This window comes from Rhineura floridana, chromosome 9 (genome assembly GCF_030035675.1).
Source record: "Rhineura floridana isolate rRhiFlo1 chromosome 9, rRhiFlo1.hap2, whole genome shotgun sequence".
NCBI lineage: Eukaryota > Metazoa > Chordata > Lepidosauria > Squamata > Rhineuridae > Rhineura > Rhineura floridana.
In genome coordinates, this window is record NC_084488.1 from 1,097,010 (window position 1) to 1,115,639 (window position 18,630).

At 43.9% G+C, this 18,630-nt stretch overlaps 1 protein-coding gene across 1 annotated transcript in view; it reads left to right on the forward strand.

Moving 5' to 3' along the window:
• Window positions 1-18,630, forward strand: part of HTT (huntingtin) — a 337,153-nt gene that overhangs the window by 184,471 nt on the left and 134,052 nt on the right. The window contains exons 29-30 of the mRNA XM_061584691.1: window positions 5,717-5,827; window positions 7,489-7,566. Coding sequence (XP_061440675.1) covers window positions 5,717-5,827; window positions 7,489-7,566 — 189 coding nt within the window. The remainder of the gene's footprint in view (window positions 1-5,716; window positions 5,828-7,488; window positions 7,567-18,630) is intronic.

Sequence of the window (18,630 nt, forward strand, 5' to 3'; positions counted from 1 at the left end):
TTTAGTGTTGAGTGATACATCTTTGCATTTGAGGACCTTTTCTAGTTCTCTCATAGCTGCCCTCCCCAGTCCTAGCCATCTTCTAACTTCTTGACTATTGTCTCCATTTTGGTTAATGCCTGTGCCAAGGTATTGATAATCCTTGACAAGTTCAATGTCCTCATCGTCAACTGTAAAGTTACATAAATCTTCTGTTGTCATTACTTTAGTCTTCTTGACGTTCAGCTGTAGTCTTGCTTTGTGCTTTCCTCTTTAACTTTCATCAGCATTCGTTTCAAATCATTACTGGTTTCTGCTAGTAGTATGGTATTGTCCGCTTATCTTAAATTATTGATATTTCTCCCTCCAATTTTCACACCACCATCATCTTGGTCCAATGCTGCTTTACATATGATATGTTCTGCATATAGATTAGTGTGATAAAATACACCCCTGTCTCACACTCTTTCTGATGGGGAACCAATCAATTTCTCCATATTCTGTCTTAAAGTAGCCTGTTGTCCAGAGTATAGGTTGCATATCAGGACAAAACCATTTATTTTAAAGCATTCCATAGTTTTTCATGATATACACATTCAAAGGCTTTGCTGTAATCTATAAAGCACAGGGTGATTTTCTTCTGAAATTGCTTGGTCCGTTCCATTATCCAACATATGTTTGCGATATGATCTCTTGTACCTCTTCCCTTTCTAAATCCAGCTTGAACGTCTGGCATTTCTCGCTCCATATATGGTAAGAGCTTTTGTTGTAGAATCTTGAGCATTACTTTACTTGCATGGGATATTAAGGCAATAGTTTAATAATTACTGCATTCCCTGGGATCTTTCTTTGGAATTGGGATATATATTGAACACTTCCAGTCTGTGGGCCATTGTTTAGTTTTCCATATTTCTTGACAAATTTTACTCTATTGAATTCCAACAGTGTCCTCCTTACAGGTTCCTTCTCTCTCCTCCGTCCACTTCTCCAGAGAAGTGGGTAATTATAACAGAAGCTGTATGTCACCTTCTTGAGATCATAGCTATAGAACAAGTGAATGCTGACAAATGCTACTTAGGTGTCTACTCTATTTTGTTCGCTGTGCCCAAAGAAGACCATTAGTGGAGGGCTATTTTAGACCTCAAGTTCCTCAACTCATTTGTGAGTTATCAGTGGTTCAAAATGGAATCCCTGGTGTTGATCATAGAATCCCTCCAGGAAGGGCATTTTCTGGCTTCGATATATCTAACAGAGGTCTATCTCCTCATGTCTATCCTGCTGGCTCAAAGACAGTTCCTGAGATTCGCTTATGGCCCAGCTCACTTCCAGTATTGAGCCCTCCCATTCAGTCTCTCTTTGGCTCCAAGGATGTTTGCAAAGATTACCCTGGTGGCACGTCTTCACTTCTACGGTATCCATATCTATCCATACCTGTACAATCTTCTGGTATAGGCAAACAGCCCGAGCAGGGTGTCTGCTCACATAGATCACACCCTCACGGCCATGAGGGGCCACAGGTTTCTCGTCAACCTGGAAAAGAGCCATCTATCTTCAACCCAGTGGCTCCAGCATCTGGGAGCCATCTTGAACACTTTGTGTGATGGTCTTTCTATCTCCAGAGAGAATCACAACCATTGTAGACATGGCATATAACCTGCTGTCGCGCAGAATGGCTGAAATAATGTTTCTTTCCAGAGACCTGGGCCTGTTCATCTCAACCATCCACATAGTTCCTTGTTCTGTTGTCATTCTTGACCTCTTCTCCCCTTTCAGCTGGACATCGCCAATTCCAGACACAAAAGACTTCACCTATCTCCATTTTTGAGATTCTTTCCTCTGGTGGACATAGGTGGACATAGGTCAGAAGGGCTCCTCATTCCGGGACCCCGGGAGGACTGTGATTACCACAGATGGGGGCCCCCACTGCACCTCTCTCTTTGTCCAAAGGAATCTGGTCATGAGCTGAACAAGTTCAGAGCATGAACTGGTTAGAGTTTCGAGCAATGTGTCTGGACCTTCTTTATTTTCACCAGAAGCTGTACCTGACCAATGTCCTTGCCCGGATTGACAACATCAGTATGAAGACACGTTTGAACTGTCAGGGAGGTATGAAGTCCAGAGCTATTCAAGAAGAGTTGACTGTCATCTTCAACTGGGCTGAACATCACCTATATTCCCTGTGGGCAGAGCATCTCAGTGGAGAGTCAAATGTAGCAGCAGACTTGCTCAGCATACAACAGATGTTGTCGAGATTGGAAACTACATCCCGATGTATTTCACAAGCTACAGTGCCTATTTGGGCCCTTCGAGGTAGACCTTTTTGCCTTGAGTCAGAACACCCAGCTGCCCTGCTTCTTCACAAGATATCAGGCAGGTGCCAAAGCAGTCCACGTGCTCCTGGCCCTTGGGCGATGGGATTGCTTTACACCTTTCCTCCTGTTCCTCTCCTAGGATGAACACTGTGGAAGCTTCATAAGGAACAGGCCTAGATAGTCCTTCTAGCACACTACTGGCCACGCCGTCCTTGGTTCTCAGAACTATTAATCCTATTGGTCTCAGATCTGTGGGTGCTTCCTCCGAGGCTGGACCTACTGTTGTAGGGTCCCATCTGGCACCCAGACCCCAGATCCCAGATGGTTGAGACTGACGGCGTGGGGGTTGAGTGGCGTCAACTGATTCATATTGTGCTTTCTCAACCTGTCATTGATACCATTCTGGCCGCTAGGTGACTGTCTACAGTCAGACTCTACCAAAGCACATAGATGTTGTTTTCCAAATGGTGGACATCTTTGCCCTTCCAGAGCCATGGTACAACAAGTTACTGATTTTCTCCATGGGCAGTTGAATACCTTGTGCTGGCAGGCTTCAGCCATTTCTTCCTTTTCGTCAGAGAGGCCAGATCAATCTTCTGTTGGTGGCCTTCCCTTGATCAAGTAGTTCCTGAAGGGAGCATCACTTCTTTCACCACCCATCATCCATCATTTTCCCACCTGGAGTCTTCAGAAGATCCTGCAGGCATTACAACATCCTCTATTCGAGCCTCTCAAAGCTGTGCCCCTGTGTATTCTTTCATTCAGAATTCTTTTCCTGGTGTGAATGTGGAAACTATGAAAAAATAAAAGCATATGGACAACATTTTGTTCAATGATAGATGGGTATGTATTATCCATACACTTTTAATTTTTCAGTTTCCAGTTACATTATAGGAAGTTTTAAGTAAGGGTATTTGGTTCCAAATTTCTCTTTTTTATATATACTTCAGTTTGTTGGGACAAAAAAATTTTTTTGATGTATTCTTTTGCTGGTGGCTATCACATCAGTCTGGAGGGTGTTGGAGTTGGGAGCGCTCTCCATCACCCGCCATTTGTGTGTTTTCCATAAGGATTCTGTGGTTCTGCACAATGAACCTTTGTTTTGACCTAAGATGGTTGCTTCCTTCGGTTGCAGCCAGGACATTATCTCGCTCTCCTTTTGTCCCAATCCAATTCACCCTCTGGAAAAGGCCTGGCATTCTTTGGATGTTCACAGGGTTCTCAAGGTTTATATCACCAGGACCTGGGACATTCAAATCAATGTTTGTTTCCTTTCATCCAAGGACTTTAGGAAAGTGCATCTCAAATTCGACTCTGTGATGTTGGCTGATAGCTTGCATTACACCTACAAGTCCCTCAAGATCCTGGTACCTCATAGCATTACTGCTCATTCTGGAAGGTCAGTGGCCACTATGGCTACATTTGCAATGAATGCACCTATTGTGGACATCTGCAGGGCTGCGGTATGGTCTACTCCTAATTTCTTTATTAAACATTATAAAGTGGATCGTTACGCTTCTGCAGATGGTTCCTTTGCAGACGTGTGCTACAGCAAGTTGTGTCTCCTCACTAGGCAGCCTGAATGCTCGCACCCCCCCCCCCGCTGGGAACACTTGGGTACATCTCAACTGATGGCATGCTATCTGGGGAAAACGGACTGTGGGTCCCACCTGAAGGGTGGTTTTCCCAGGTATTATGCCATCAGGGCCCTCCCTGTTTTGGGGGGTGCCTATGTTCTAGTTCTCAGACTTGGTTAATGGTTAACATTGTAGAGCTTAGATTTTCTTTATTGATGCTAAGGCTGGAATTTTTTGTCAAATGTGAGTCAGACTCTGATCTCTGCTGCTCCTTTGCTAACATTTTTGGTTTTGTGAATGTACAGCGTAGATCTGATGTTGTTATTGTTCAGAATGGACTGGGGTGAAGATGGAAGGAGCAGCTGAAGTCTTGACTCCTGTGCATTCCTGCCTTCGGACACCAGGTGGTGCCATAACCCCACCTGATGGCATGCTATCTGGGGAAAACCACCTTTCAGGTGAGTCCAATGGTCCGATCTCAGCAAATAAACCAGCAAGTAATGTTAATATTCATTGTAATAGCATAGAACAAAGGACAACTCCTTTGAAGGTTACTATAATGAATCTGGTGTAGCTGTCAGATTTTATTATTACTGTGAATAATTTTTAAACACTTTTAAAAGATCAAGTGTGCTTGTAATTATTACCTTTTCTTCATTTCAGCCATATCAGCTAGGTTATCCCTAGAGGGATCCATTTGTTCAAAGTAACCTGTGAGCTTCTGAGAGAATTTGAGAGCTCATGAGAGCTTGTCTGTTAGAATGTGAAACTTGGCTCCTTGTGGTTAAACCCCACAGTCAGCCATTGCACTGATATCTATAACATGCAATAGAGAGATCCTCCATAAATCCCACATTGGCACCATTTATATATTCTTGCTATCTTTCTGTGCATGTACATACTAGATTTAATTCTTCATTGCATTTATTGGCTTGAATTCAGTAACAATATTAGATAAAACTGCCAATGTGTAAGACTCCACCACAATCTTTACCTACGTTTCTATTGAACATCGAACTCCTGTGCATTTCAAGACCTAGAATTCAGTCAACAAAAAATAACATTTTATATATTTACTCCTACATAAAAGGAATGCCCTGGTAAGGACTTCTCACTTTGCGAGACTCTTAGGAGCACTGACACCTATGACTATTAGAGAGTTGGCTGTTGCCACGGACAGAAGGAAGAATGCAAAGCAAAACCTATCCTGCTGGGGGTCTCATGTACCACAGGAGCAGCCTGCTGGAGCTGCACAGGGATTTCTTTGCTATTCTGTTTTTGTAATAGATAGAGCCGGTTAGTTAAAATCAGTCTTGACATTTCTTCCTGCTTCCTGGGCCTCTCTACCATCTTTGGGATTCCAAGTACAGAGCCTGAGAGAGCCCTGTCCTTGCACCAGTGTGGCTGTTACCATGTCTGGCTTTGCCATAGTGATTGATTAAGCTGCTCCAGATAGAATTTGTCTTTCAAGGTGTCTCTTGAAGGTGTAGAATTGCTCTCATGTGTGGATCTTGCTACCCTTTCCCGTTCAGTTTTCAGCTTCTAAAACCCCTTCACCACCTTCCTCCTTTTCTAGTTTTGTTTTAACATTGACTAATACAAGGAAATTAAGCAAGTAAAGTTTTCCTACTTTTTTTTCTTTTTTCTTGGAAATCCTTCAGTTGCTTGCTTTTTTGTGGCAGGTTGCTTTTTGATGGAAGTTTTATGCATTTCTATTAGTTCTGTTGATAAGTATTTTGATGGGGAGTATTCTTAGGTAACAGAGTATAGAATGGCAGCCTGAGTTACTGTTTACAAGATGCTAAATCTATAATTATTTTTATTTTTTATTTTCGATCGGGGGATAAGGTTACACTGGATCTCCAGAACAGTAATGAAAAGTTTGGTGGATTTCTGCGGTCTGCTTTGGATGTGCTCTCTCAAATTTTAGAGCTTGCAACACTTCAAGATATTGGAAAAGTGGGTTAATAATTACTTACAATGCTTTTTAATTATGCTACATCAACTAGAGAAATAAATATCAATAATTTTATAAGTAATACTCAGACTGGATTTCATGGCATATTTGTCCCTAATGGTTGGTACCAGAATGTAGTTTTAAATTCCCATCTTGAAAACCGCTTCAGCCACGCTTGTCCTCCATAGTAATGCTTTTGACTTATTTCTTTCTACTTTTGAATCTGCAAATGTGGTTTATCAAGCAGCACTTCATACCCTTGTGAGAGTGAAATAAGTCAGAAGTCCCAATGCACACACAAAGCCTATCATGTAGCTGAGTGCGCCATGATGTTGGACCAGAATCCAGGTGTGTGTGAGTGAGTGTCTGTGTGCACATCTATATCACGTTGATTTCAGATGAACTAAAGTATATGTAAATAAAGCTCTGATTTACTCATCATTGACATCTGTACAGATGGCTTTGTGGTGAGTGTGCACTTGGGAATCGTTGTGTCCCTTCTTTCCAGACATAGCCTCTATGTACTGCATGCCAAACTATCCTTGGGGAAGGTTCCCTAGCAGTTTCCAGAGCAGTAGGAGGAACTCCTGTCAAAGGATAGGTGCAAATGAAAAATAGCACTGCTTTCCAATTCTGAATCACAGGAACATAGGAAGCTGTGTTTATACCAGAGGTGGGCCACATTTGGTCCAGCATGGGTCCCAGTTTAGCCCATGAGGCTGTTTTCCTCAGATCATGCCCACCTGGCCCACAACAGAGTCATATGTGACATCCGGAGTGGGACAGGTAGAGATGCGGCTGGATCAGCTACACAGCTGAGTTTCCCCATGGAGAACTTGTCCACTCACTTGATCCCTGTAGAAAGCAGCTTTGCCATCGCTGTGCTCTGTGCTCTGCTAAGCACAGGACTGGTAAAGCCTCTTGTGCTGCAGTTCCCAAGCACCCACCAACAAGCTGGCTGTCAGGCTCTTGGGAAACATAGCACAAGGGACTTTGACAGTTGAGTGGGACAACCCATCTGTCAGTCATCTGGCATCATAATGATATTAGGTGATTGATTGATAGGTTGTCCCCACCCACCTGTAAAGTTGGCTTGCAGGGGTGGAGTTAGAAAACAATTTGGCCTACCAGGCCAGAAAGGTTCCCCACCACTGCTTTATCCTGAGTCAGACCTTTGATCCATATAGCTCAGTATTGTCTACATTGACTAGCAGCTCTCTAAGATTTCAGATGAGGGTCTCTCCCAGCCCTACCTGAAGATGTCTGGGATTGAACCTGGGACCTTGTGCATGCGAAACAGATGTTCTGCCAGTAAGCTTCCACATGTCTTTAGATTATAGATAAGTTTAACTCAGGGTATGTCATCACAATTAAACTTTAAAAATACACAATTTTCAAGGAATATTTACATGTGTTTTCACTGGTCTACTTGCCAAAGAAAACTTACAGAATTATAATTTATTTAAGAAAGTAATTATAAATAATTAAGACGTATTCTAATAACATTGTTAATATTTATAATCATAACATATTTTCTTTTTCTATTGCCCTCATATTGCCATTCCTTAAACTAATTTAATAATTAAATGTAATAAAATTGGCATTATATAGACAGTTTGGTTAAATAGCAGCTTTTTGAAATTTAAAATTTCTCTTTTTATAGTATGTGGAAGAAATTTTGGGTTATCTGAAATCCTGTTTCAACAGAGAACCAATGATGGCAACTGTATGCGTGCAGCAGGTAACAAAGAAAAAATATGCCTTTTTCTTTCGACATTAACCTTTTTGTTTCAGTAAAATGAACAAAGGCAGTTCTTGTTCCAACACTGCAGTGCTCTTTAAACATTATAGGAGTACTTTTTCAAGTGATCTTTTGTGGTTCATTTCACAACATCCCTCTAACTATGAAAGATCGGTAGTCGTGTGGGTGGAGTCAGTTGCATGGATATTTCCCATATAATAGGCAACTCTTCTTCCAGCAGCCCTTAGTTTTTCTTTCTTAGTTGCTTGAGTAAAAGAAAGAAAAAAATTCTCCTTGGCTTTACTGAATTAAATCCCAGACAGGATTTACATCACTTGAAGCTTCATTATTTAAGAATTAGAATTGTGAAGGCATGCAAATGCCTTCTGTTCTCTTTGAACATTGGTAAATAGCAAACACTAAAACAGAGTATTTTTTAAAAAAAGTTTGCCTTAGGACTAGAATGAAATGCTAAAATATGAAAAGCACTGCAAAATATCCCAACCCACCCACCTACAACTCCCTCATCTGTTAAAAAAATATCTGGATCAGATTCAGTACAAAATTTTATGCATGAACAGAATGGACATTTCAATGCTGCTTTTAATTTCATCTAGTGTTTGCTGCAGTGCACCTTAGATGTGGCTGTGCCATTAAAATCTCTACCCCAATCTTTATAGGTAAATTAACAGCAGATACTTGCTGCTGATATTTCAATTATTTATAGCAGGAAGCATCATGTCGCCTGTGAAGGCCTTCATTGGCACCCACAAACAGGAGTCCAGACTATGAGCTTTTCTGCAATCTGGATTGATGATCGGTTTGAAACCAATACTTGACATCATCAGGCATTACTTTTATCTTTGGTCCTGTCAAAGTTAGCAGACAAGCCTCTGTGGATGCACCCATTCCTGAAATATCTTTTGTGGTGTGCAGCTCTCACTAGTCGTCCTATTCAACACCAGTTACTCACATGGAACCTCCACAAGGTTCTCACAGCTCTCCAAAAACCTCCCTTAAAGCTGTTGAAGGAAGTGTCCTTAAGGATTTTATCAGTCAAAGTAGTCTTCCTTGTCACCTTGTTTGTGAATTACAAGTATTATCTATGGCTAAATTTTCCATCAAGAGTTGTACACACAGATCCTTCATTTGTTCCTAAATGTAACTGTCAGTTCCATTGTTGACAAGAGTTAGTTTTTCCTTCCTTTTGCCTGTCACCTAAACACCTGTCTGAGAAAATATGGCACACTCTGGATGAGCATAGGGCTCTGAAAGTGTGTGTTTGTTACACCAAGCCTCTAAGCAGTAGAATATGTTTTTTGTATCCCTTAATCTGGCTTTTCTAGGGAAGAAAGGTCCTAGCTCTTCCTTGCCTCACTGGGTTAGGGCTTGCATCATGCTACTTTGTGACCTTATGCCATGGAAACCTGTTGAAATGGAGAGAACCAGTGAGGCACAGTTATCTATAGATATAAACTCTATAGGAATGACAAGAAAGGTCATATTGGAGATGGTGTCACTCGGTACATCAAAGAGGGCATTGAGTCCAGCAAGTTAGAAATCATCAAAGGGGGCAGACTCCATCATTGTGGGTGGTGATACCAGGCCCCAAGGGTAATTTAGTACTGGCGATGTGCTGTTGCTCCCTGATCAAAATGCTCAGAAAGATCATGAATGAAATAAAGGAAGCATCCAAGAGGAAATGTTGTAGTAGTGGGTGATTTCAACTTCCTTCACATTGTCTGGCTGCATATGTGTTCCAGTCATAAAAAAGAGGTAAAATTTCTGGATACCCTAAATGACTGAGCCCTAAAACACCGTCATGGAACCGACCAGAGGGGCAGTGACTCTGGACTTAATCTAAAGTGGCACCTAGGTACAATATGTAAGTGTTGTCAAACCTATTGGGAGCAGTGACCATAGTACTATTAAATTAAACATATATATAAGTGGCCAATTCCCAAGAAAATCCACCTTGGTCACATTTGACTTCAAAAGAGGGAACTGCCCCAAAATGAGGGGATTGGTAAAAAGGAAGTTGAAATGCAAAGTCAAGAGGGTCAAATCACTCCAAAATGTGCGAGGGTTGTTTATAAACACAATATTAGCTCAATTGGAGTGTATATACCACCAAGTGTCCTTCCCGAAGTTGAGCGACTCAGACCCGACGGTGGTGTTTCCTCTTTTTATTAAGGTAATAGACAGATGCAGTGCAGAGTGCTTCATGTAACTAGCTACTCTTTCTAGGAACTCAGCTTTTCCCTAGAACTAGCTAAGCATGACTTCACAACTCCAAGACATTGACTCAGCAACTGTAACCCCCCCTTGAGTCTGCTTAAGTAGGTTGGGAGCATGCATTCAAATGGAGGCTCCTTAGATGGGTCTGTTGCATTTCTTGCCTCAAGCACCTTCGAGTGTGGGACAGAGGTGGAGCCTCTGCCAGACTCTCATCTACCCGTTTCAATGGAGGGGGCTGGTAACTGTCAGTTCAGGCATGGGAAGTGGGGGTGCACCTGGCTGGGAAGTGCCTGATGGGTTAGGTGAGGATGAGCTCCCACAGGGGAGTCTGGAGTTGCGGGGGCTGTGGTGTCAATGACAAGGTTGGGGCGCCCTCTAGGTCTGTTTTGCTACTGGACCGACCTCCCAAGAGTCTAATCTTTCCACATGAAAATTATTTGATGCTTTTAAAGAGGTTGACAAGATGGTATGTGCTTATTTCTCTTACTCAATATGGTGATTTGCTATCACTTTACGGTCTTCCCAAGCAGGAAGGCATACTTCCATTAAGGGAAATTCTTGATTTTCCATAGGAGGACTGCCATCAAGCGGGTTATAGCTCCACCTATCGTCCGAAGGCAAGAATGTTTTTGAAGTCAAGACTGGGGCATCAGGCCCCTCCCACTCTCCAGTTCATTCTTGCCTTCGTCCGTGCAAGTTGGATATATAGCTTAGCGTTTAGATAAGTTTTTGTGTATTTGTGTGACAGGGTGTGGAGGTTTTGTGTGTGTATTCCACGTTATTTCCTTCCCTCTGTCTTTTACTTTAGAGTCTGTGGGACTGACTGTACTTTGTTTGTCTTTGTACTTAAGGGGGATCCCCTTTTTGTCAATTTTTTTCCCTCAGTCCCTAGCTATTTACTGGGAGACCGCGGCTGCGGTTCTCCCTTCCTAAGGCGGCGGATGCAGACTTAATCCAGGAGCTTGTGGCTGCAGCTCTCTGCCTTGCGCCGCCGCTCTTTTTTCAACTCGCCGCCTATTTTCGCGGCAGCTCCCTTAGTTTTTTCTCCAGATCCTGCAGCTGCGGCTCTTTCTACTTTCAGTGTCCCTTTCTGGTTGGGCTGCCCCGCCTCCCCCGGCTCGTTCTGAGGCATTTTAAATCTCGCCACGACTGCCTTCGGAGCCTGTGGCTGCGGGTCCTTATTCCTCTCGCTTGCTGAGTCTGACCCGCGGCTGTAGAGATCTGGCTCGCTCTTTAAGCCGTGATCGCGCTTCTCAGCCCCGCGGCTGCAGAGCGTTTTTTTGAGGCCGTTTTTTGAGCTCGCTGGTGCTCCCCTGTGACCGCCATTGCTTCTTCATTGCCCCAAGCCTTTCTGATTGGCCAATTTTCCCGCGCTTTTCGCGGGCGCCATTTTGTTCCTCCCCCTTTTTTCCCGCCCTTTCTGTTTGGTCCTTTCCATAGTAAAGGATTCTGTTCTAGGCCTTTTCTGTCAGTTTCTGCCTTTTCTGTCAGTTTCTGTGTGTATGCTGCAGAGCAGAACCTCTATAAGCCTGCTATAAGTTCTTCAACACAAACTGCTGCCTGAAGCAGACTATTGAAGCTGTTTCGTGTATCCAGCCTAGTTGGAGCTGTATATTCTGCCCCATCCGTGGCTGTGTACCAAGGCTGTTTGATCTGTACATTCTGCCCCATCCGTGGCCGTGTACCAAGGCTGTTTGAAATTGTACATTCTGCGTATACTCAGGTTGTCTGGAACTGTACATTCTGCCCCATCCGTGGCCGTGTACCAAGGCTGTTTGATCTGTACATTCTGCCCCATCCGTGGCCGTGTACCAAGGCTGTTTGATCTGTACATTCTGCCCCATCCGTGGCCGTGTACCAAGGCTGTTTGATCTGTACATTCTGCCCCATCCGTGGCCGTGTACCAAGGCTGTTTGATCTGTACATTCTGCCCCATCCGTGGCCGTGTACCAAGACTGTTTGATCTATACATTCTGCCCCATCCGTGGCCGTGTACTAAGGCTGTTTGATCTGTACATTCTGCCCCATCCGTGGCCGTGTACCAAGGCTGTTTGATCTGTACATTCTGCCCCATCCGTGGCCGTGTACCAAGGCTGTTTGATACTGTACATTCTGCCCCATCCGTGACCGTGTACCAAGACTGTTTGATACTGTACATTCTGCCCCATCCGTGGCCGTGTACTGAACCCCCTAGAAAATATATGATGGCGGAACAGCCAGCGACAACTCAGGCAACCAAGCCGAAACAATCTAAGGCGGCCAAGCACAAGCACGCCAAAGCGGTTGCCAAAACTAAACATCTATCCAGCCACAGCACAACCAAGCGGCCACGCTACGTCTCTGTTCCGGTTTCCGAGGGGGCGGGCCAGGAACAGTTAACAAATCTATTTCACTCTCCGACTGCATCCTCCGAGGAGGAAGACTTTGCTGGGTTTCCTGACCAACCAGCAGCCAGCCACCCTCCTCCCATATTACCACCTAGGGCTTATTCTGTTGGTGTGTGTGCGGTGTTGCGTGATAGCACACGTTACTTTCAGAAGTAGAATGGTCAAGAAACATCACAGAGGCAATAGATCTTGTTAAGAGTCGTTTACTTAGACATTAAGGCTTGTAACAGTGACAAGCAGTTCCCCCCCCCCTTCTAGGTAGAACATCTCTCTTCGAAAGCAAAAGTTAGACAGACACAAACAGAAGGCTGTTGGACCTTTTCCCAGCCGATATCTCCCTGGTTGCCATGGTTCCGGCCTTGACTGTCCATTCCCAGGCTCTGCAAAGACTTAACTCCTGATAACGCTCCTGCTAGCTTCAAACTTTCAGCCTTTCAGACTTGATGGAAAACAACCAGTGGCAGTAATGCCTAATGGGTCAACATGCTCCCCTTTTTTCATCATGTCTGCATTTTCCATTTACAACAATAACACTGGCATTTCAGGAATACATTTTCTACTATACATAGGCAATACATTCCAATACATTGCATCATACATTTCCAGTTTTATATTTTCAGTTCACACAGCTTAAAACTTTATCAATCAAACTTAGGTTGCACACAAGTCAGATATAGTGTCTCTGGATCCATTTGCACTTCTTTGTGCATCCCTGGACTGGTAATTACCCCCACAGTAAATCTATCAGGAGGTTTCCCAATGTTCGCTCTCTCAGAGCGCCTTAAAAGAACTGGAGCTTCGGCTCCTGCTGCACCCCCTCCTGAACTTGTTCCTGGCATGGCTTGCTCAGGATATGTCATCTCATCAGCCTTACGTTTCTTTGTTTTACGTTTGCCCCAAATCAGTTCATTCAATGCATCCTTCAGTGGAATATCTGTTCCTTCCACTTTCACCCCTTGTGTAGGCGTTGGCCCTGTCACCCCTTGTGTAGGTCCTGATGTAGGCGTTGTGTCATCTGACTGTTTGCTTTTGATCCCAAGGCTTTTCTGAGACTTTAATGCTTCTGCTCAGAACTAATTGCTGTGTTTGTGGTATCCATATTCTGTAATATGCATTTTGAAAACCTAGCACAAATCCTTCTTGTGCTCTAGGTGCAAGTTTGCCACATCTTTTATTTTGTGGAATGTGGACCCAGCAACGGGCTCCAAATCTCTCAATGTGTTGCACCCTAGGCTTTCTCCCAGTGAGTTTCTCATAGGGTGACATTCCAATAGCACTATGTAACACCCTGTTGTGAATGTAAGCCGCATACAGAATAGCTTCTCCCCAGAAAGAATGTGAAAGACTAGAATCCTCTAACATGGCTCTCAAAGCTTCCTGAAGCACCCTGTTTTTTCTCTCCGCAAGCCCATTAGAAAACGGACTAAATGGAGCTGTGAAATTCTGGTTTATTCCCTTACTCTCGAGGAAGTCACTCAATGCTTTGCTTGTGAATTCCCCTCCCTGGTCTGAGTGTATCGCTTTCACAATGGTGCCATGCTGCGTTTCAACCTTCTTGATGAACAGACGCAACTTCTGCTCTGCCTCATCTTTCCTTTTCAGCAAATAAACATGAGTGAATCTGGAGAAATCATCGACCAATACCATAAAGTACCTCGCACCTCCTCGTGAACTGTTTATTGGCCCTGATAAATCAACATGAACTAGCTGGTAGGGAGCTGTTGTCGTGCTTTTAGCCTCCCGGTTTATTGGTGCAATTGTCATTTTAGCTTTATGGCAGGCATCACAATCAATCAACTGACCACAATCTTTCAACCGCATGTTTTCACTATGCATCGGGGTTTTCTTAATCGTGTCATAATTTGCATGCCCCAGCCTTCTGTGCCAATCATGCACACAGCCTTGATGTGTCTGCGCTACTGCATTTAACACAGCACACCCTGCTTGAGTGCTCTTTATTACAAACCGATCATCTTTCAGGCTCCCTTGCATGCAAATTTCACCCCCTCTTTTCACAAAACATTTGTCTCTTTCAAACTCCACTTTAAACCCACAACTGGTTAATTTTCTCACTGACAAAACATTATGAGACAATTCAGGGACAAACAGTACATCAGAAATTATGCCAATCTTACTCAGTTTCAAAGTGCCTCGCGCCTTGCAAGTTCGTCTCAATCCATCAGCCAAAAGAACAGAGTCTTGCACCGCCTTTGAAGTGTGCAATAAACATAAGTCTTTTACGAGACTATGGGACGCTCCGCTGTCCAAAATCCAGTCTGTATCCATAAACTGAGGCTTTTCTTTACTGACGAAGTTCACGCTTCCCTGTTTCCAGCCTACGTCCCTGCTTCTTTGCTTGACTGCACAGTCTCTTTGAACGTGTCCACGTGCTCCACAGAAATAACAAGATTTAAGCCGTTGCTGCTCCTGCTTGCCATCCTGCTTGCTTCTGACTGCCTCCTTCGGCTCAGCACTTTTCGCCTCTTGTCTCCGCTGCCACTCCTGGGTCAGTTTTCCCTCAATATATGCCACATTGAGGCCCCCATCTGGCATAGCTTCCATTGCCATCACGAAATTATTCCAAGTCCCATCGAGTGAAGCCAGGATCATATAGGTCTTCTGAAGGATGCTGTGGTCGACCCCTCGATCCTCTAACTCAGCAAACAAGCGCCTGAATTCAGTGAGATGCTCACTCATAGTGCACTCACCCGTGAAACGCATCTGGTACAGCTTCCGTGCCAAACACAGGTTAGACCCAGCTGTCTGTTGCACATGTAAAGCCTGCAACACGTCCCACGTACGTCTGGCTGTAGGTTCATCTCTTACGTGTAGCAGTTGAGAGTCGGATAGAGCCAGAGTAATAAAAGCCTGCGCCTTCTCATCTTTCTGCGTCCAGGCCGCTGTTGGTGGAACTGGGGGGGGTTCCTTCAATCACAGAAAATAACTCCTCTTTTATCAGGAAAGCCCGCATTCTCATCTTCTAGCTGGCGTAATTATTTTCCGTAAGTCTTTCCATGGGCATGCCTCCCGACATGTTTACAGCCATCTCTGCTCACCTCTTTCTGGCACAAATAAATCAAGCTGCCCTCTGGAACACCGACTGCCGTTTAGTCCAGCCACTTACTCCTGTGTAACGCGTGCTGGATCTGGGCCCATAACCCTGTTGGTGTGTGTGCAGTGTTGCGTGACAGCACACGTTACTTTCAGAAGTAGAATGGTCAAGAAACATCACAGAGGCAATAGATCTTGTTAAGAGTCGTTTACTTAGACATTAAGGCTTGTAACAGTGACAAGCAGTTTCCCCCCCCTTCTAGGTAGAACATCTCTCTTCGAAAGCAAAAGTTAGACAGACACAAACAGAAGGCTGTTGGACCTTTTCCCAGCCGATATCTCCCTGGTTGCCATGGTTCCGGCCTTGACTGTCCATTCCCAGGCTCTGCAAAGACTTAACTCCTGATAACGCTCCTGCTAGCTTCAAACTTTCAGCCTTTCAGACTTGATGGAAAACAACCAGTGGCAGTAATGCCTAATGGGTCAACATATTCATCTTCACAGCCTGCTGAGCCGTCCATAACGTCGCCTCTACAAGCGCAACCATCTACCTCACTGGGGCTGCAGCTGTCTCATGAGTACATATCACAACTACAAGACATGCTGTCGTTCTTCACTCAAACACAGTCACCGTCACAAGTCCCCGCCATTCCTCAGCGCAGTGTGGACCACTATGTACGCAATGAGGCAGATCCATCATGCTCTCCAACTCCTTTTGACATTGCCAGGGGCAGGTTTGTTGATGATGTTTCTTGTGGGGAGGAGTCACCATTTACTGTGCAAGCCGAAGGAGACGAATGGAGTGATCAGTTGGAACATGAGGAGGATACATCTTATCGCCTGTTTGATGCCTTAGATTATCAGCCCCTTGCTCACAGAGTATTGAACGCCCTTGGTCTCCAATCTACACAACCTGCAGCTGCCACTCCCGCTATTAAAGGGGCCAGGGTCTTGAAATCCCCCACACCAGCAGATCACTACCTTCCTGTGCCAGATCCTATTGCTAAGCTGGCCAACGACGAATGGTCTCATCCATTACAAATACGCCGTTTTAACGCCCTTGTGGACAGACTTTACTCTTTGGCAAGATGGTATTTGCTTATTTCTCTTACTCAATATGGTGATCTGCTATCACTTTACGGTCTTCCCAAGCAGGAAGGCATACTTCCATTAAGGGAAAATCTTGATTTTCAGTGGTAACTACACTCACCAAGACTTCTGCTTTTCATCTTTCTCGTCTCTTTGCCTAGCTGCAAGTGTTTCTCTCAGCTTATTTAATCTGTCTATGATGGTTTTTTGTGACTCAACCTGTAGAACAGAAAATGATGGCATTAGGTTTTCTGCTTCCAATTCTGGGATGCTATCCAGCTTAAGAGGCTATCTTGTCTCTTTTTATACTGCCCTGAAGCCTGTGTGCCATTCTTAGTTTTTAAACTCGAGCCCTTATCTGGGTTTCTCATTCTCAATGTTCTTTGAGAAGTCAGGTTCCTTACTTTACCGTGCAAAGGTCTAATTCACACATTCTTGTAGTATTGGGAGGGTATCACCTCATATCTCTGTAATTTCTTTCTTTGGTTAAATATCAATGTTGGTACCTTATCGTGCACAAAAGTTATTAATATCTGTGTCAGATTTGGGTATGTTTTCAGTCTCTCCAAACTTTCAGTTCTTATTCTATGTGGGATTAGCCCCAGTAATTGGCTGAGATGCTGTGTTACTCTGTATTTTGTATTTCAATTAGGGAGATTTCCTCTCCAGGGTAAAATAGTTAGCACCAACTGGTCTGTTTGCAAAACCAAATGGTTTCCTGGTTGCTGCCTCTACCCTATCCTAGTGGTCCTATCCATGCATAGTACAATATTCTTTTTAAGTTGTAATTTTTGATACATATCCACCAGCTTCCTGTTAGATGAGGATTCTACCCCTTTCTTGCTCTCTACAGTAGGAAAGAGATGTTTAACATTCTGGTCTATAGAACTCAAAGTGGCATAGATGGAATGTAATGTTGTAGCCGCTAATAGACAATGCTGTACAAGTTTTTCACCAACCAGAACAGTCTTTTCCATCAGACCTCACCCCTTTCCCTTTCCCAATCTTAGAAGTTTTTCTTTCCTGCTGCCATTATTGGAGGGTGCTGGCATATCAGAGTTCAAATATGAGTACCGATTTTGTAGAAAAATCTGGCTGCCATTAAATGCAGCAGATTGAATGTGGCAAAGTCTTCTATTCTGCTTTGCTTCCTTGTAAGAAAAAAGAGTTCATCAGCATCACCTTGTTCTTATTTTCTCTTATATGCCATGTCTTAGCAGTAAACAGAGTTCTTTCAAGTACTTTCAGCCACCCTGAGTTATTTTCAGGCACCTGAAAAGAGTTCTTTGAGCAAACTGCCCTTGTTACTGCCTCCATATGCTTGTTGTGCTTATGGTCAATGAAAACTGTTTATTTAGGGTTTGAATCCAGGCTACAGCTGATCCAAGCTTGAGGTTCTATATCTCTAAGCCCAAGAAATCCAGAGGTGTTTATGCCTGCTCCCTCCCAGCTCACAGGCTGGCACACCGATGTGTTTCATTGTCCAGTTTACTCCATCACTTTGCCTCACTTTGTGCCAGGGCTCAGTTTCTTCAGTTCATACGCAAACACACAGGCAAAGATTAAAATGTTTTAGCTGCCAAGCTGAGGGGAATCATAACGTGGAGTTGCTCCCACTTTTCAGCAAATTCTTCCACTTCTGAGCAAATTCTTAACCTCTTAGACTCTCTTCTCCCAGCTGCATTTCGCTGCGTTCATTAGATCTTGCATCCATTAGGTGTACTAGATAACTCCCTCACAACTGAGATGGCTGAGCTGAAAGTACAGCAGTAATTAAGTCTCTTAAAAGCAAACTCTCTTTACTTCCCTATTTCAGAGGAGATTGCTGAGATGCTAAAATAGAGTAAAAAGTGTTTAAAACAATCTGCGGGGAGCAGAGAAACCTGCCTCCTGCATCGCTATCTTTGACCGGAAGTCTATGTCCCTAACTAGATAAAATGATCACTTGCCTGATAACTATCGCAGGCAAACCCATGGCCCATATCTGTCACCCCAAATAATAATAATAATAATAAAATTTTATTTAGCAGACGCCCATCTGTCCGACTGAACGGACACTCTGGGCGACGTACAATATAAAATACAATCTGCTCATATACATAATCATCACATTATTAATATCATAACATCTCATCTGAAGACCATCTTACATTAATACAGTGTAAAACCTAACCCACCCCAGAGATCCCATAGGCCTGTCTGAAGAGCCAGGTCTTCAAGGCTCGGCGAAAAGTCAGCAGGGAGGGGGCATGCCGAAGGTCAAGGGAAGTAAGTTCCAGAGGGTGGGGGCCACGATCGA